The sequence below is a fragment of the Tinamus guttatus genome, unplaced genomic scaffold, assembly GCF_059628265.1.
Source record: "Tinamus guttatus ecotype Peru unplaced genomic scaffold, ASM5962826v1 Tinamus_guttatus_pri_ptg000038l, whole genome shotgun sequence".
Taxonomy (NCBI): Eukaryota; Metazoa; Chordata; class Aves; order Tinamiformes; family Tinamidae; genus Tinamus; species Tinamus guttatus.
In genome coordinates this window covers 4,305,862-4,325,502 of record NW_028288572.1, presented here as the reverse complement: position 1 = coordinate 4,325,502, position 19,641 = coordinate 4,305,862, and the positions used below count along the sequence as shown (strand labels likewise).

The following is a 19,641-nucleotide window of genomic DNA, read 5'->3' as shown; positions in this document are numbered from 1 at the left end:
CTCTTTATTTTTTTTAAATCCACGGGCTATTGCATCCCATTGAATTTGCGTGTGTTGAGATGCTCATCTTGATCTGACGCACACCTAGAAGTAGTTTAAGGGATGCCAATTGGCAGAACTCACTCATTTGTTTTAAAAAGACTTTTAAGTCTTGGCTGTTCTTTCCACCTACATGATTCAGCAATTGTTTTTTGAGGAAAATAAAAATAATTTGGGGTATCAGCACTATGTAAGTATTGTAGATCTCTGCTATCTGTTGAAAGAACAATCCTTTGAGACCTCTGTTGTACTATGCTGTAGGTTCCATTATTGGCTACTAATGACCTGTGGTAATTACCACAGAAAGAAGTGAATGACTACCATAAAAAAGTCCATTTGCTATGCAAAGAGCCTGGATTTTAGAATTTAGTTTAAACTAAGTTTAGAAAATGCAATTAAATAAGTGCTTCTACTGTATATGGATTTCAGTTGCTTGCAAACACGCTGTTGTGCCTGTGTCTCAAATGGGTTTTTCTGGTGACCATTGACTCCTCCAGTCCTAAGAAGGCTGGTTGAAAGTCAAATCTAATTGTAGTTCAGGTCTCATTTTAAGAGGACTAGTCAGGCTGTACCAATTTCATACTGCTCTTTGAGATCCTGTTTACCATATATATAATGCTGTAATGCTACAGAGGTCTACAACCTAGGCTATTGATGATTGATGTAGTGTTAGCACATATAGTCTTTAAAAGGGTATCAGTATCATGGAATAGTTGCAACTGGAAAAGACCTCCAGAGATCAACCCACCTCACCCCAGCAGGGTCAGCTGAAGTAGATTACCCATGACCTTGTCCAGTTGGGTTTTGGATATTTCCAAGGATGAAGACTTCACAAACTTCAGTAGAGTTGTTTCTAGACTGATTCTATAGCACTCATGAATCACAAACAAGTGTGCTGCTGTCACTTTTTCCTAAAATCTAACCCTTAGAACAACAGTTTGGTTCTTTCTATAAGTCCAGTGTCCAGTGTGCATTCTCATTATTACTAATTCTTCTGGGCCCTGGAGTCCCAACTAGCTTTGTGTAACTAAACATGAGATCTCACAGTTGGTGATGCAAAAATTTGAACAAGTAAGTGCCAACTATCACAATATGTATGCAGGCAAGATATGATACTCCAGAAGCATCAAAGTAATATTTCTAAAGTAGTTTTATTTTGCGAATCTTATATGTATAAGCACCAAAAGCTTGACCTTTTTTTGATCTCCTTAATAGCATTATCTGTGCTATGTCTAGGGAGGGAAACTGCACACATGAAGCTACCTCGAAGCTGTAGATGAGTATGTGGTACCAGTGGGAGTTGAAGCCAAGGTTTAAAAAGAACACAAGGTCTAAATAAGCAATGTAGCTTGTGGCTGCTTTCAACTTATGTATGTTTAAATATAAGCTTGAGTGCTGTCATTATTCTTGATGAATGTTCCCCAAGTCAAGAGCAAGTCAAGACCTTGCTCTAGGTATTTTAGGCCTCTAACTTGCCATTGATTTCAGTTGGGAGTCAGAGTCCTGTTCAAGAAATTTGAATTTGGTGCATGCAAGCTCTGTCTGGGGCAACGTTGTTATGATTAATCTGAATGTTGACGTTAAGTCCTCCTAGCTGCCCTTTGTGTATGCTGGTGCTCGTTCTTTTTTCAGATGACTGGGTTCAGTAGTGCTGCCTCGAGAGGGAATGAGAACTCCCTGATGAAAACCACCAGGGCAGTTCCAGGTGAATGGCCCTCTTGTAGTTTGCTTAGAAGCATCACATGCGTCACTCACCCAATTTAGTAGCCAGTCTACCAGCTCATAAGTGAACCTGTCCAAACAGCGTTTGCTATAAAGACAGGTGAAGGTTGTGTTGTGTGCCAGGCTGCCTTGATGACAGAAGGTGATGGAGCTCTTGCATCGCAAGATGGGCTCCATCACATTTTGCAGCCTTCTTTGCTTTATTGGTGTAGTGGCAGCCAATATATTTGGTAAGTACACCTCCTCTTTCCTTTGCTTATGCCCAGTAATGATTCTGCTCCTGTGATCCTTGTACTGCTCTTTGTGTTATTCCTGCTAACTGAAAAATGAGACAAAGGTAGCTATGGTTTTACATGCTACGCAGTGGAATCATATATTGTTAGTCTACCTTGCTATTGTGGGATGTGCAAATTGAGTCTGGCTTTCAGGTTAAATCACAAATGGTGAGGATCTGAAAAAGGTTATTTGAGTTCAGGAAGCTTGTTTTGGGGATGAAAAAGAAATGGAAGAATGGAGTGGGCCAGAGTACAATCTTGGGTAAGAAAGGATGGTGCTACAGTGATGCAAAGGTATTAAGAGTTTGTTTGTAACATTTATCACCTAGCTCAGATGACTTAATAGTCTGTCTGTATAGAGGCAGACTATAGATATGTGGAAGGGATCTCCACGCATGCTGGAGCAACTGGCTCAGAGTCACCTTTGAGATCAAAATAGATTTGTCTAAATGTGGATGTGTCTACATGTGAGCTAACCTAAACTCCTTCTACAATTTTTTTGTAAAATTTTATGTGGGCTTATAGGGGCACAGTGAGAACTCACAGAGAAATGATTGAGAGTGCTTAGGTGCTCAGAAACCATCTTTTGTAAAAGAGGTCTTCAAGCCAAAAATTACTGGAGGCCACAAAGTAATCAAGATTCTCATGATGTATTTGTGCTGTTAGACCTGCACTATTAGACCCTGACCAAAAACTGGATGAGATGAACCTTCAGTTAAATCACTGCATCTATGTTTTTATTTAGTTTGTTTTTAGAGTTGATGAAAAATTACTCAGAGCAAGTAAAAACATATTTAGAAGCAGTTGCTTATCTGTGGACATTGAATTACCTCATCTCCACTGACTGTAGTAGCTACAACCCTGAGGACCAGAGTGGAAACAGAAGCAACTAGCTCAAATATAGAATCCTGTGCCAGAACTCCTGGTCCTACCATTGCTCTAACTAGCACTTTCACTAGTGCACATATCTCTTTGATTTCAGCAAAGTGACACTAATTCAACTGGTACCCAGTTCCACAGATTTCTTACTATTTTCACCTAACTTTGTCAAAGTTTTGACAGAAATTTGTCAGATCTAGAGGACAGGAGACTGTCAGGTCAACTAATCTCTTCTGTAAAGAAGGAATTATTGAATTTCATCATTCTTCCCAAACAGCATCCAAATTTGATTTTGGAAGGAATTAAAAACTGAAGAGATGACTGCTTGTTAGGTGGCTTCAGCAGTTAATCATTTGTACTGCTCCTAATGTGATTTGACTTTGACTACTTTGATTCTTTAAGGCTTTCATGAAGTACAGTAGAAATACCTTTTCCTTTTGGTAGAATAGCAACTTCAACAAAGAACTAGTACTCAGAAGTATTAGTAGTGATGTCCCTCCAAGAAATAGATGTTCCTATGGCAAAATAGTGTTTTGCGAAGGTAGCCAGGACTAACCTTGAATAAGAAAATCACCTCAAGTGCCAGAAGATGATAGCTGTGTTAGTACAGAACAGATTTGCAGCTAATTCAGCACAGGCCTGGGAGTGGTGCTGATTGACACCTTCATCATCAAATAGTTCTTCCTACCTTTCTGCTCTGCCCTGTGCAACAATGTAAATGAGGAATCATGAGAAAATAACCAGGGAGGAATTGTGGACCTCTGCCAGTATTGCCACTAATGGAGTTTCAATAAGAATAGGTTCATAGTGTAACTGCTTCTATGTCTCTGCCTTCTTGCTGCTTTCAGAGTATCAGACAGAGTCCCAGCCTTTACGACCATGTGAACTTCAGAGGGAAAAGGCTTTTTCAGAAGGAGAAACTTATGTTCCTCAGTGTTCAGAAGATGGCCAGTTCAGGTAATTCATCCCGGCTGTTATTCTGCTGGTTTTGTTTGTAATTTTTCACTTGTAATTAAAGTTTTAACTTTGGTTAAAGAGACTCTGTATCTGCAGACTGGATGGGGAGGTATGATTGGAGGTATTTCGTTGAGTTATGTTACAGATCCAGATTCTCCTGAATGAAATCCGCCTTGCTGGAAATAATCTCTGTGTTAATAGGTTAATATAACATTAATAGGCTAGTCTTGGCAGCAGTATTTTTGTGTTAAACCCTTGGTGCAGATTATTACATTATGCAACTGCCTTCCCATGCAAACTTACAGGTCCAATACCCATGATGAACGTGCCAGCTGGCATAACTGCGCCAGGCTGACTGGGGGAAGCTATTCATGGTGCTCTAAGTGGTACTGCTTGGTTTCCTTCTAAAGGAAGCAAAAGAACCAGAAAGCTCACTGGGAGTCCATGGAACAGTGGGTTAGAAGACCGTGTGTGGCTTGAAGAGGCAAGAAGTTAACAAGTTAAAGTGGAGGTGGAGGGGGAGTGCACAACATAATGCTTTTTGGTGTTATTTTACTCTTGTTGCCTAGGGTGGGGAACTTAGAAAATATCCCAAAATGTTCAGTGAATCTCAAATTCTGAGAAGGAGGATTCTGTCCAATCTACATTCTTCCCAAGTAACTCCAACTCACTTTTATACAATTACTGAAATCTTCAGAGATTTACTGGAATTAAGAGCAGCTGTCATCAGCTAGACCCAGTATATTTAAAGCCACCAGAAATGCAGTCCTTCTAACTCCATTATTTGTGATTTTATAGTACTTGTCCTGCATGTTTGTTGTGATTTATGTCTTGGTTTATGTCTTGTACTGACTGAGGACTCTGTAATTAACAGAATAAAATCTGTAATGTGTGTTCTGTCTCAGAACGGTTCAGTGCAGTAGGAATGGTCTTTCCTGTTGGTGTGTGGATGAGAATGGCATTGAGGTACCTGGCAGCAAACAGAATGGATATCCTGTATCTTGTAAGTCAGACGTTTCAGTGTGCCGTGAATTTGAACTGTCGAAATCAAGAATGGGTTATATCTAGCTTGTAACAGGTCTTTCCTTGAAAGCTATGGATTTTCTCTAGAGGCGATGGTGAAAACCCGATATACCTGGATAGTCTCTGTTCCTTAAGGCTATCTGAATGTAAATCATGAAAGAAAGATGCAATTATTGTATTGGCATTAGACTCAGCCTATCTGATTTTCTGTGTACTGGTTTTCATGAGCTCAAGTGCATTAATGTCCTGATGCCACTTGGGTGGCAGATTCAGAACTTGTAACTATGAGAAAACTCAGATTGTCTTAAATGATTTAGTGCCCAGCAAGTAACTTCTAACAATGACCTTCTCTGATATATTAGGCCTGTCCTTTTGCCAGCTGCAAAAGCAGAAGATCTTGGTGAGTCGCTACATCAACAGCAGTAGCATCTCCTATGTCCCTCAGTGCTTGGATTCAGGAATGTTTGATGTGGTACAGTGTGATGTGGAGCTGGGTCAGTGCTGGTGCGTAGACCCAGAAGGAATGGAGATTTATGGCACCAGGCAGAGAGGAAAGCCAACACAGTGTGAGTAGGAGTCAACAAAAAGGCGGGTTTTGTGGGGATGGAAGGTTTGGTTTGAATTAAAATTTGGCCGATTCGGAGCTTGGTCACTGACATACATTCATTCTGTGTGTATGGTATAACTGTAGGTGCTTAACTGAATAAACTGAAGTGTCTATTTTCACTGCCTATAAAGGGAAGCCAAGGCACTTCACTTAGGCCTGTGTGTTCAGTGTAGTGGATTTGAGTCCATTCCAAATAACATGATATATAAATAAATATAAATATAAATATATAAAATATATATATAAAAATAAATATAAATAAATGTCAATAAACAATACCCTTTTCCAATCAGGTCCAGGAAACTGCGAAATCCGAGACCGGCGCATTCTTCATGGGGTTGGGGAGAAGAGCCCACCACAGTGTTCACCGGACGGAGAATTTAACCCTGTCCAGTGCAAGTTTGTCAATACTACAGACATGATGTTTTTTGATCTTGTTCATAATTATAACAGGTGAGAGCATAGGGTTCTGAAAAAAAAGGAAGGCAATTCTGCATCTCTCTTCAAGTCAGTATCTTATTGCAGTTCTTCACTTGAAGTCCTTTTGTGATCCCATCCATCTTTGTTTCCTGATGATGGATGGACCAAGTAAATAACTTTTTTTTCATTCTTTTGACTTATATTTGCTTATCTAGAAAACCCTAATATTACATTTCTGCAATCCCATCAATATCTTTGCACATCAGTAGATATCACATTACAATAATGTGCAAGAGTAGTTGGGGTACCTTCTAGATTGACTCAGAACAAAAAATGAAAGAAGTGCAGAAAGGGGAGAGAAGTTTAGATGTATAAATGAGATAAAAAAGATTATTTCATATGGGGTATGAGATCATATAGACAGAGAGCCAAGCGGCAACACATGAAGAGCAAGCTCCACATGCCAGAATGGAAGATGCTAGTTTGTGTACATAATACTGGAGTTACTCAGAATCACAGAATGATTGAGGTTGGAAGGGACCTCTAGAGATCATCTAGTCCAACCCCCCTGCATACGCAGGGACACCTAGAGCACGTGACACAGGGTGGCATCCAGGCGGGTTTGGAAGATCTCCAGAGAAGGAGACTCCACAACCTCTCTGGGCAGCCTGTTCCAGGGCTCTGCCACCCTCACAGGAAAGAAGTTCTTTCTTGTATGGAGGTGGAAATTATTGTGTTTCAGCTTGCACCCATTACCCCTTGTCCTGTCACTGGCCACCACGGAGCAGTGTTTGGCCTCATCCTCCCTACATTCTCCCCTCAGCTTACTTGTACATGTTGATCAGATTTCCTCTCAATCTTCTCCAGACTAAACAGGCCCTGCTCCCTTAGTCTCTCCTCATATGATAGATGTTCCAGGCCCTTAATCATCTTTGTTGCTCTTAGGCAAATAATAGGCAAAATATAGGCAAATGAGTAAGGGACAAAGAGAGGATGCTACAATACAGATTGGCCTCTAGTGGCTGGAACAGGCTGGGGAAGTTTTCAAAAAGTTGTATCAAATGATCATCCAGAGAAAACATGCAATGGGAACATGAAGCTGTTGTCCTGTAGAGGAACCAGAAAATAATGATCACATGGAAAAGACCTGGGAAAGGAGAACCCCAGGGAAAGGATTTCCCTGTGGTAAAGATGTTGAGACAACCCAAAGAAATCCTTTAGTTTCCTAGAAAGTGGAGTTGTCTCAGTTGAAGCCTTTCTCCAGTGGAAGGCAGTGGGGTAAATACAATGTTTCATTCTAACTTGACTATACCAGCAAAGGCATTTTATTTCATCATTTTGCCATTTCGAGGGGGTGGTTATTTAAGGAAAATTGAAAGGCAGGCTCAAATGCACAGTGAAAATTTGTCAGAGTTTCAAGAGAGGTTATTTTGGCAAGAGCAGAATACTTTGGCTGTTTCACTTGTTGGCCTGTGATGTGCAGAAATTCTAAAAGAGCAATTACAGAGAAGAAAACAATGCTTTAATTTAACATTCTTTTGCTCTCTTTGGGAGGTTTGTCTGGAACAGCGCTGCCGAATTGGGCTTTTTTTTGTGTCTGCATCATGTAATTAATCAAAGCAGGACTGCTGCTTTTCCAGCTGTCTACCTTCCTAATTACAGCATTGTCTTGGCTCATTACCATCCTATCTGTTCCAAGCAATTAATATATTTTTACAATATTCCTACAAGATAAAGAAATGTCATTATCCATTTCTATAAACAGGAGGTGACAACACAGTGTTGAAGTTACATACTAAGTTCCACAACAAATGACTGTAGCAGAAGAGGTGTATTTTGAAAGTTTTGTGTTCACTGAATTTCGCTAAATTGGGTGTTGAGATGCTAAGGTGATGAGTTCCAAAGATATGAGCAGTGAGGAAGGCTGCTTGTAATAATAGTGGCATTGCTCTCACAAGAAGAGAACAGGTCATACTGTGATAATTCATGGAGCAGAGAGCTCTTGAACTTTCCCAGGTCATTTATGTCTATGTGTATGTAGAAGACCAGGGAAAGACACTGGCTGTTTATACCAGAAATTGTTTTCTGTTGATGTCAACAAAAGTACTTTTGTGTCCCAAAGTATGAAACTTTGGTTGCCTTTAGTGTGCCATGTCAGCAGTACAGCATTTCTCAGGTGCATTGCAGATTGCAAAGAGCAGGTTGTGGTGGGACAATGCTGGAATTGAGGTAGTCCCAGTTAGTTAAAGGAAGTACTCTCAAGTACACAGGGTTGCTGTAAGCTATTTTGGTATGTTCATGCTCTTCCAGTTGTTCAGGACCATTACCCTTATTCTAATAAGTGTTCTTCCTGATTAAACCTCCCCCAACTCCCCAAAACAAAACAAAACTATTTTTGTAAAAGACTTTCCATATATGCCACATGGACCTGGGATAACAGGCTCTTATTGTAAGAGTACAGCTCTGCAATATAACCTGGTTGTTGTGGAGCACGATAAAATTGTCCCATTGGCTGCGTGACTTGAGTTTAGAAAAAGATATTTTCTGTTTTCTTAGAGAAACCCTAGAGTGTCTGTCAGTTAAGATCATATTTATTATGTTTTATTTTTTTTCCAATTCTGACTCTATTAAGTTTCCTTCTTAAATCATTCCTTTGCTGGAATCTGGCTGTTGTCACTACCAGCATATTATCCTGGAATCTGGCATCTCTTTGATCTCCAGAAGAGTCAGTCTTACTTGTAATCTGTTAAAAACCCTTTCTGTTTAATTTATTGAGCCATGTTCTCAGAATGAAGATTAGTGTTGCTTTTATCAGCTTTCTGTGCTTAATTCACTGCTGAAAGCCCCTATTGCATGTGGGGAGGGACAAACAGGAAGGAACCTGATTGTTTAGGCACTCTTCCATCTTTGCAGATTTGTGGAAGCTGATGAATGGGTGTTGTAATGTCATTCAACCAACAGACCTTGCTTTGCACTCTTCGATAGGCTTCCAAAGACGAGAGCAGAATTGAAAATGAATGTTACATCCTGGGTACCTTCTTAAGAAGGAGATGAAATCTCACTGAAGAGAGCTCTTGTTGTCTGTTATTTAAAAGTATGCATGTTATCCAGGAGAATAAGGAACTTGTGATGGTCTTCTGTTGAGGAGAAAAATATATAAAGAAAAAGGTCTTGGTCTGTAAAGGATGACCCCAAGACCTGAATATGCTCTTGTAGTGCAGGAGATGCTCGGTGTACAGATTTGCACCTTGTTGAGGAAAGACTGTCATTTGGATGTTGTCACAGTCAGGTTGATCTAAGGAGGTCCAGGCAATTCCTGAACAGAAGTCTGTGCTGAATAAATCCTGAAAGGAAACAAAAACACTTCTTTGTTGTCATCAAAGGACCTCCACGAACTCTCTGTAAGAAGCTGCTTTTGCTTCCAGGATCCCAGAGGTGTTCCAGACATTCACTTCTTTCCGGAGAACATTCCCAGAGGTCTCTGGGTACTGCTACTGCGCAGACAGCTTGGGGAGAGAGTTAGCAGACACTGGTAAGTGCCTTCTAGGCTCTGAATAGGGCAAATAATAAGTATCAGTCTTTCGCTTCATTAAAACCTTCAGCTTTGTTTTTGCAAGAGGTAGGAATACAGAGCAATGAACGTGACCTGTTTAGTACCCAGGAGAAAGGATGGTCTTCCCTAGTGAAATTCTCTCCCTCGAAGTGAGTCGCTTGTGAGCTTGGAGTTGATGCATAGCAGTTAACCCTATCCTTTCTGAGCTGGTCAAATAGAATGGCTCAGTTTGCTTTCATAGTCCTTCCTCTTCTCTTATAACCTCAAGAGAGCTTTCAGACATGTTAGTACTTGAGGGATGGGGAGTTTGGGACTCCAAGCTCTTTACATATTTTATTAAAAATATAATAATATAAAATAAAAAACGTAGGTGAGAACTTAAGTATGAGAAATTGTTCAAAAGTTTGTGCACTCAGAAAAAAAAACTGCACCTCTTTACATTTAGTTAACACACAACCAAAATAATTAAGATTTTTTTTTTTTTTTTTGGAAACTGAGAGTGATACAATTGCACAGTATATCATTAGTTTGTGCTACTACAAACTGAACATATCTCAAACACAGCATGGTGTCAGCTTCTTATTGTTACTGGCTATTCCTTTTGTGCCCATTTTGTTAGATGTCAAGTCACAAAGCTAATGACAGTGCAGTGTATGGATTAGGGATATGCAGTATATAAGTCCACATTTTGGCTGCTTGATGGATTTTCTATTTTTCCTGATAGGTTTTTCAGTTCTCCCACTCTGATATGAAGCAGATGATTTCTCTCTTAAAATCAGACTCTGCCAAAGGTGTCTTTCTTATCTAGGCTTGGAACTCCTGCTTGATGAAGTTTATGATACGATTTTCTCTGCACTGGAGCCTGCCCGTATATTCACCGAGACGAGCATATATCGGATCCTGCGGAGGCGGTTCTTGGGAATTCAGCTGGCTACCTCTGGCAAGTTCAGATGTAAGTAGCCCCGTGCGATGCTTTACAAATAAGGCAACAATTCTGGAGCTTGTGTGTGGCAGCTGCTAGTGTGGACAGTTGTTCTAGTAATCTCTCACACTGAAAGCATACAGTGTCACGGCTCCAGAGCAAGAATCAAGGGTCCTGAATTGCAGCTAACTTCTAATCTCTCTGCACCGTGTGTTCTTACCAGCAGATTGCACCTGTCTTCTGATCAAAGCTTTCCCCAGCACTTGAAGTTCACATTAGCTGAAAGCTCATGAATTCTCACCTTAGGCTGTAACAGACTGTTTCTTGGTTGAGATTCTGGATAATTTGTTAAGCTAAAAGCCCAAGAAATGCTCCCTTTTTACTGATTGTACAATAAGGAATAGAAAGGTCAGCCACAAAACACTTGATCCACAAGAGGCTGTGCAAGAGTTGGTAATGACTTACTCAGCGAGGCTGAACTTACAGGTCTGCTTTGGGGTTTGTTCACTCCCACCTTTGGGCCAAATGAGAGCTTTACTCCCTCCTGGCAATGAGCTTTGTGGGGCAGGAAATAAAGTAGTTCCTTCGCTGTTTTGTACCAGGGGCCAAACAAATTGCTCGAGGAGAGTTTGTGTCTCTTGTCTGGTACTTTCTTCCCTCCAAATTCCCCTCACTCTGGTGCCTAACATTTGCTAAGTTTTGACACCCAAAGATATTTAGCAGATACCGATGAAGGTCTCCTAGCTGTCTCGATCCTACCATTTTTATATTTCTGAGAGGAACCAATCATTTTGGGGGGGTCTGGAAAAAATCTTCTCCTCCTACCGCACAGTGTTATGAAATAAACTCTGACAGTAGCTAGAAACAGTGGTTTTAAGAAAAGATTGAGCTTTAACAGCCACAAGGTGGAGATGTGACCATGTTCGTTAGTCACAGACAGCGGCTGCTTTGGTGATTTATCCTGATTTCATACTATCACCTGAAGGCATGCACGTTAGGTGCTGCCAGGAAACTTACTGCACTTTCTTGATGGACAGTAGATTCTGAGGTGGTGGTTCTTGCTGCTTCAGCCCAGCATCTGAAGGCAGTTGAAAAGAGCTTGAATGTAAGAAATGTTTAGGTCATTAGATCTTACGTTTATACAAATAACTAAGTTTCTGTTGGAATGCTTGAATCTATTTTGGGAGGAATCGTGACTTATCTCACAAAATTTGGCTCCTATGCCATTAAGAACAATTTGATAGGAACAGGGTCCTCCTTTTGCATGCAAAGTTGGTGGTCTCAGTCTCAAAGCTTCAAAGTTCCTTCCAGCTTTTTGCTGGAACAACACTGCAGAATGTTTATGTTTGTCCAGTCAATAAAAAAAATGTTCTCTTTCCCAAGGCCAAGCACAGGGGAAATGGAGGAGGTTTGTGCTGTCACTGGCTGAGCATTATCTGTTGTGCTTGTATCTTAGTCTCCCAAGTTTCACATCTGGCTCCATTGACCAGCTTTCTATCTGCATTACGTGCCAGAGGTCACCTAGCCTCCAGCACAGCTCCTTGAATGAGCGATGATGCTGTTCTCCCTACCCATGACTATGGTTGAAAAATATGTTGAAGTTTTAATCTCTGTTTTAGCTTTCAGAAACAAACACCTACAGTAGAAAGAAAAGGGACCAGCTCTCTGTGGAGAAATAGGCTGGAGAATTTCCATCTGGGGCTAGTGCTTGTGAGGTTTCGCTGAAAACACAAGATTTTTTTTTTTCAAAAGCTTTTTGTTTTTCCCTAGGCTTGGCAAAAAATAGGCAAGAGATGGGAGCAAGCAGAGATGGACTTGGCTATTTGAATATTTCCCTCCTGAATGCATACTGTTTTTCTTGTAGGCCCCTCAAAATGTGAGGTTGAAAGGTATGCAGCTCTTCGTTACCAGCACGCCTACATGCCATCGTGTGATGCAGATGGAGGCTACACACCAGTGCAGTGTCATCAGGGTGGACAGTGCTGGTGTGTCGACCCCAAAGGACAAGAGATCCAGGGCACAAAGAGACAGGGACAGCCGCCAGCCTGTGGTATGTATTTGATTGCTATAAGAAATATTGTGAGGACAGCATATTATCTCATATTGGCTTGCTCCAGCCCATGTGTGCATTCTTTTATTTCTTGGAAAAATCAGAGTTGAGGGCAACAGTTAGACAGTAGTTGTCCAAGTGTGGTGCAAATACCAGATGTCATTCCTTGTGCTTTCTCCTAGCTGGTGTCTGTGAGGGGCCAATCTTGCAGTCCATGGAAGATGTCAGAAGAGAAAAGGAGATAGCAAACACCATGGTCATTCATACTAGATTTAATTCAAGTTGGACCTATGAGGGGCCTTCCATCTTCCCAAACTTTATCTGCAGTAGGAATTTTCAGAAAAAAAAATACAAAGAACCAATTCTCAGTTTTCACAAATTCTAACGTTCAAAAATTGGTATCAAAAATCTCACCAGGATTCAAAATCACAGACTAAAATTAAATATCAGTCAGAATAAACTATTAAATATCATATTACTTTTTTTTTCTTTTTTTTCCTTACCTTTCTTTAGCCTTTTATTTTTCCACACATGCAGACTTTTGTTGGCAGCCTCCAGCTTGTTTACACCTTGTTGACTGCAGCAGCTGGGAGTTAAGGCATGATGGTGTCTGTTGCAGTATAAAGAAACTGGTGACAGCACTTGTGACTATCCCCTTTCTTGGCGCATGCATCACGGTGCAATGCTACTGAACTTCTAGGTTCTCTCCTTTGGAGAAATTTGTTTCCTATCTCTCTGGCTATGTATTTGATCATGAAAATTGTCAAATCTAGTAAAAAACAATTTGGAAAAGGCATATGAGTTTGCACTTTGAGAGAATTTTCATTAAGAGTACACCATCAAATCATTCCCCCAAATGGAAAATGACAGCAGAAACGTCAAAGGGCTGAAGGGGAAGAGGGAGAGTATTTAAGGAACCTTTGCTCTGAATAGGAATACGTAAGTATTCAGGATTGTGCTGGAGGGGTGAGGCACAAGGTCTTAACTCAGGCAGCCTTCAGGGAAGTTAATTGCTCTGTCTACTAGACATTGTCTTACCGTTCAGGTAAAGAAAGAAGGAATCAATTCTGAGTGTCATGATTCCCAGTCGCTCAAAGTGCTGTAGGCACAGACAGGCTTACTGTGAAATGAAAATGTTAGCATGCCCCTGGGGCTGATCACCAAGGATATTGCAAAGAAACCTCTGAGAGACTATGCCATATGTCGGGGCTAGTTGTCTTCTCTTTGAATATGCTTTGCTTGACCTCTCCTGATGACTTTTGAGGCATGGCTTGAAGCTGCTTGCAGCTTTTTTTGGCTGACTCAGGAAGTTTAAACAGGGAAAACTCTCATAGATGTTTTGCAGACTAACTCCTGAGAAGGTATTTCAAGGAGATATAGCTGAATTCTGTGCTCAGGCAGCTACATGCTGTGTGTATCCCTCCTGTTCTGCTGTTTTGTTTCTTTTTGAATATTTTCTGCTCCTTAACATCCAGCAACATGAGCTCTGCATGAGGCAGAGATGTAATTTCGGGAGGGATGTCAGGTACTCACATGACCTGGAACGTCGGAGAGGCTTGAGAGAGTGATGCTCCTCTGCAGTCTCTGGTAAATTCACCCCAGCAGCGCACTTCTATTTATTCCTTCTCACTCTCTTCTGATTTTGTTCAAGCCTTTGTGGCTTATGCTTTCAGACTAGAAAGGGAAAATGAGATCCAAGAGGTCAGATGTGACAGCAATGGCCCATAAGAGCCCGGATAGGCTGTTTGCTTATGTTTATAAGGAATACAGATTATCTAACTATTGGATGGATGTAATTAGCATCTAAGTCTGCTTAACTTGGACTCTTCAGCCAAAGTTGGGTAGACGATAGTAGGCTTTGGCACAGGCTTTGAGAGAGTGAAATCATGCCTACGGGAGCTGATAACAGGCTTCCCTGACTGCTTTATTATGTTACCTTAGTGAAGAATAAGGTATAATAAGGTATAATGAATAAATGGTGACAAGAAGGAAACCCCTAGGAAGTCATGTTGGAACAGACCAAACCTGCTCATCTGGTAACAGGTCTCTGACAGGAATCACAGAATCACAGAATGGTTAAGGTTGGAAGAGACTTCTAGAGATCATCTAGTCCAACCCCCCTGCTCAAGCAAGGGCACCTAGAGCACGTGGCACAGTGGGAATGGCAGTGGTGTTTAGGGACAAAGTATGAGAAACAGGGCAAATGCAGAGTGACTCTTCTATATATCCTCCCTGTAGCCTGCAGGCTAGATAGTTCCCATACTAGGGGCTGAATCCAGACCATTGTGTTTATGGAGCCATATTCCAGGGATTTGTCTAGTCTCTCTCTAACCTTTTATCCTGCACAGCATCCTCTGCAAAGAATTTCACAATCATAGTCATATGCTCTGCTTTTTGGTTGTTTCATATTTTTTTATCTAGGTCCTCATATTTTTTACTCTGTGACAAACACAGTACTGAATAATAAACATCCATTGCAAATGGTGTGGAGAATCCAGATTTAACAAATCCCTTCCTTTTCTTTTCTTTTTTTTTTTTTTCCAAACTAAAAGTTTTCTCCTGCAGAAGCTATTCTGTCCTGAAATTATTTTTGTCTCTCTTCTCTATGATTATGATTCTTTCTCGAGAAAAGGTAACCATGTGGTGTACACTTTAAGTTGATGCATGCATTCCAGAGATTTAGACTGTGGCATAATGATACAGTCTGTTTTGGTCTCAATGTCTGACTTTGGTATCTACAAAGTACTTTCTGTTCTCTGTTAGTCTTAACCTAGGCCATCTTTCTCAAGTAATGATTTGTATCCTATGTATGGCTGTGTGTGAATAGACATAAAAATATCCACATATGTGTACAGATAAGGATTCTTTTCCCTTTGTGTTTAGTTATTTTCTCACATTGCATTTTCTCTGCTGTTGTAATACCTAACCACTTTCACTTTCCATTATTCTGTCTTTGCCCTCATCTGTAGTCTTGATTTTTTTAAGGTACTATTAGCAATTTTGTTCAGTTCATTCCTCATCAGTTACAAACACGAATCCCTTTACTGCACTTGATGGAAATGTGTAGGTATCTGCCTGTGTTTGAAAGTGGCATTTGTCTTTGTTTTGCTGTTTAACCTATAAACCCATCTTCTCCATCTGTCCCACTGAAGGACTTTGAGGAAAAGTCTTTGTTAATACCACTATCCTGGACTGATCAACCTTTATTCACCTACTCCTTCAAAGAACTGAGTTTGTGTCATACATAAGTTTGTGTGATACAGCATTCTTCTACAGAACCTTTATTGACACTTTTCCAGTACATTATACTTATACATTTCTGCTCTGTTCTCTTCCTTACTCTTTCTATAAGTTTGTCTGGACAGAAATTAGACTTTTACTGGGTTCCCTGAACAGTGTTCTTGGGCAGAGAAGAGCTTCATGAACCTCATGAGATCCAACAAGGACAAGTCTAGGGTCCTGCACCTGGGGAGGAATAACCCCAGGCACCAGTACAGATTAGGGATTGACTTGCTGGAAAGCAGCTCCACGGATAGTGATTTGGGAGTCCTGGTTGACAACAGGTTAGCCATGAGTCAGCAGTGTGCACTCGTGGCCAAGAAGGCCAATGGGATCCTGGCTGCATCAGGAGGATGTTGCCAGCAGGTGGAGGGAGGGGATCCTGCCCCACTGCTCAGCTCTGGTGAGGCTGCACCTGGAGTATTGGGTGCAGGTCTGGGCTCCCCAGTACAAGAGGGACATGGAGCTTCTAGAGAGGGTCCAGCATGGAGCCACAAAGATGATTAACGGACTGGAGCATCTATCTTATGACGAAAGACGAGGTGAGCTGGCCTCTTTAGCCTGGAGAAGACTGAGAGGCGATCTGATCAACATGTCCAAATAACCTGAGAGGAGAATGTGAAGAAGATGAGGCCAGATTCTTCTCGGTGGTGGCCAGTGACAGGACAAGGGATAATGGGTGCAAGCTGAAACACAGGAAGTTTCATCTCCATATTAGGAAGAACTTCTTTCCTGTGAGGGTGACAGAGCCCTGGAACAGGCTGCCCAGAGAGGTTGTGGAGTCTCCTTCTCTGGAGATCTTCAAAACCCTCCTGGATGCCACCTTGTGCCATGTGCTCTAGGTGTCCCTGCTGGAGCAGGAAGGTTGGACTACATGATCTTTAGAGGCCCCTTCCAACCTCAACCTTTCTGTGATTCTGTTTGCTACTATCTGTTCTCTGAAGGTATTTAACAAACTTAGTAGTATGTTTCACTGCACATTTAATATGTCAGGGAGAAGTAAGGGCCAATTGCCCTTTCTCTGAGGTACCAGAGATGAGGGTGACCCCGTGCAGACCATGCCTCTGCAGACAGGGGACAGTCCTTCAGGGTCCGGATGTGGCAGGCAGAGATGGGTGGTGACAACACCTCAGACGCAATAAACGAATTGTCAGGTTCAGGATCCATCCAGGGAACCTAGTCAGGAGCAAAAGGAGACAAGGCCAGAAGCAGAACTGTAGACAAGACTATAACGTGGGTCTGAGGTCCATCCAGGAATCAGGGCCAGAGATAGGGCTTGGTGACTGGTACTCCTACAGCATAGCTTGCCTGGGATTGAAAGGCCCAGAGTTGAGCTGAAATGAACCTCTTGGTTCTTGGCATTTTATTTCTGTTAACTTTATCAATTTATTTTCAAGCTTTTTCTAATTCTGATCTAGGTAGGAACTCACCATACATTTCTCAATAGTGAACAGTGGTAAAAATAACTATTCTTGTTTGTCTGAAACGCACTTCTCCATCTTAGGTTCATATATTGCCCTGGAATTATCTATGGTTTCCATTAAAAGCAGGCATTCTACCAGAGAGTTGATGTATTTTAGAAAAGGCTTTATGCTCACCTCCAGCAGTAGGAACATAAATGAGGATTTACAGTTGAAAACAGTAGAATCAGAGAAAGACCACAGAGCAGAGAACTCGATCGTGGTGAAGCAATGTTTGCTTTCAATTTATCTTGACTGGAGAAGTTTACTTCCAGGGCACACTTAGCAGCTCCTTCTTCACCAAACTTCTTCACCAATGTGCCTGATGTTTAACTGAGGATCTAGAGATGGGTTAAACTGCACTTTTATGTGGCTTCTGCTGAGGCTGCTGTGAAAGATATTCACAGAGTAGTAGGTTTTTGGGGATTAAAATTTTCGTTTTTTGTCCACTTTTTGTTTAGGTGAAAGTCAAGCATGCATCTCTGAAAGACGACAGGCCTTGTCCAGAATCTTCTATGGTCCTGCTGGATATTTTAGTCAACACAGTTTATTTTCCACACCAGATGTGCAGTCAGAGAAAGTAGGTGTCTTCTCAAGCTCCTGCCCTCCTTCCTTCAGGGAGCTGTTTCTGGACTCTGGGTTGTCATCCCCAATCTCACAAAGTCAGTATGCCAGCCAGATTCTCCAGCTGGAATCTACCCTCAGTGAAGCTGTCATGGGGATATTTCAGTCAAGGGAACAGGCTCAGATGGCACTGCAATTTGTTGTTAATCCAAAGCGTTTCCAAGAAAACCTGTTTGGAGGAAGGTTCTTGAAGAATTTGATCCAGTTTAACTTCACTGGGACACTTGGCCTTAGTGGGAAGTACAGCATTGGCCAATTTTTCCTACGGGAAGAGGGGGATAATGGACAGGGCCTTCTGGAATTACCTGAAGCATTTCCATTGGAAGTATCAAACAGCTCCATTTTGAGTCAACCTCTTATGAGCAGCTTTGGCCGTACGATAACATTACAGGACAATCAGAACAGGATGAAGTTCCTTGCCTCTGTCCTGGAACTACCAGAATTCTTTACCTTTCTTCAACAAGTAATTTCTGTCCCCAAAAGCATTGCTGAAGATTTAGGTGAAGTAGTGAAATTAGCATTGGGATCTAAGGACTGTGGTGAGGAGACAAGGGATTTGTTTGTTCCAACATGCACCAAGGAGGGGAGGTATGAAGAAATCCAGTGCTATGCAGGAGAGTGCTGGTGTTTGGATGCTCAAGGTAAGGAAACTCCAGGCTCAAGAGTTCAAGGAAAACGGCCAAGATGCCCCACTGATTGTGAAAAGCAAAGAAAAAAACTGAAAATCTTGAAACAAAGCCAGCCTGCAGGATCAGATCTGTTTATTCCCTCTTGTACCAAAGATGGAGACTTTTTACCACTCCAGTGTTATGGAACAAATTGCTTTTGTGTTGATTTGGAAGGCAAGACTATTCCAAGAATAAGAGGAGAAGCTGGAGAGCCAATGCAATGTAAGTCTTGAGGACTAGCACAAATGTGTAGTTTTGCATAATTTAATTTTGTTGGTTTTGCATAATTTATTTCTTCATAACTGATTATATTCGGAAATGCAGGTTAATGTTTATAAGCAGTATTGTCCCCTGCCAGCAAAGAATATCAACTGTGGTTTAGGGAACTCTATAGTTGCGGGGGAATAGTAGGAAAGGCAATATCACAGTCTAAATACACTGTCAGTCTTAGAGACAGTTCCCTTTTCTTTAGTATGTACGGAAGGCATGCTCAAAAGAGAGGAGACTGAACTCATCTTGCTAATGGACATTGAGTTCTGCCGCTGCTGAAGTGTGTGGCTAATGTTTGTAACACCTCCAATATCCACAAGACCTGGAGCATCTCTCTAACTGAATGTGCTCCTTAGGGCTTACCCTTACTACATGAAAAAGCTCTTTTGCCTCCAACATCAAATAACCTGGGCAGTTGAGGAGATTAGTACCTATGCTTTGCTATGCTTGTTCATCTGCTTGGTGGCAAAATGAGGTTTGGTTCTGGAACTGACAGTCAAGGCAAGGCTTCCAAAAAAAAAAAATCACTCATTCATTTGGAAGAACAGTATTTCTGTTGAAATTGAAGAACAATGTTTGAAAATGAACGGACAATGAGGACAACAGTAGTTGAAAATTCTTTCCAAGTCTAAATGAAAACAAAATCTGCATTATCCTTATTCAGGTAATTCTCATTTTGGCAGAAAGTTTTAATTGTGCAGTCTAGCAAGGATTGACTAAATAAGGATTAGCTGTCAGATTTTCAAGTGAATCTGAAAATATCTAGCTGGTACAAACAGATTCAGAAAGGTGTTTTTAAAAATTGTATCTGTATGCATCTTTCAGGCCTCAGATACCTTTTGAAATCTTATTCTGGTTCAATATAGCAGGTTTTAGTCCTCTTAATAAGGGGT

At 41.2% G+C, this 19,641-nt stretch overlaps 1 protein-coding gene across 1 annotated transcript in view; it reads left to right on the top strand.

Moving 5' to 3' along the window:
• Nucleotides 1-1,906: 1,906 nt before the first annotated feature.
• Nucleotides 1,907-19,641, top strand: part of TG (thyroglobulin) — a 143,574-nt gene continuing 125,839 nt past the window's right edge. The window contains exons 1-9 of the mRNA XM_088534927.1: nt 1,907-1,991; nt 3,764-3,872; nt 4,778-4,875; nt 5,258-5,461; nt 5,796-5,955; nt 9,348-9,454; nt 10,284-10,427; nt 12,262-12,447; nt 17,648-18,700. Of these exons, the coding sequence (XP_088391053.1) occupies nt 1,907-1,991; nt 3,764-3,872; nt 4,778-4,875; nt 5,258-5,461; nt 5,796-5,955; nt 9,348-9,454; nt 10,284-10,427; nt 12,262-12,447; nt 17,648-18,700 (2,146 nt within the window). The remainder of the gene's footprint in view (nt 1,992-3,763; nt 3,873-4,777; nt 4,876-5,257; nt 5,462-5,795; nt 5,956-9,347; nt 9,455-10,283; nt 10,428-12,261; nt 12,448-17,647; nt 18,701-19,641) is intronic.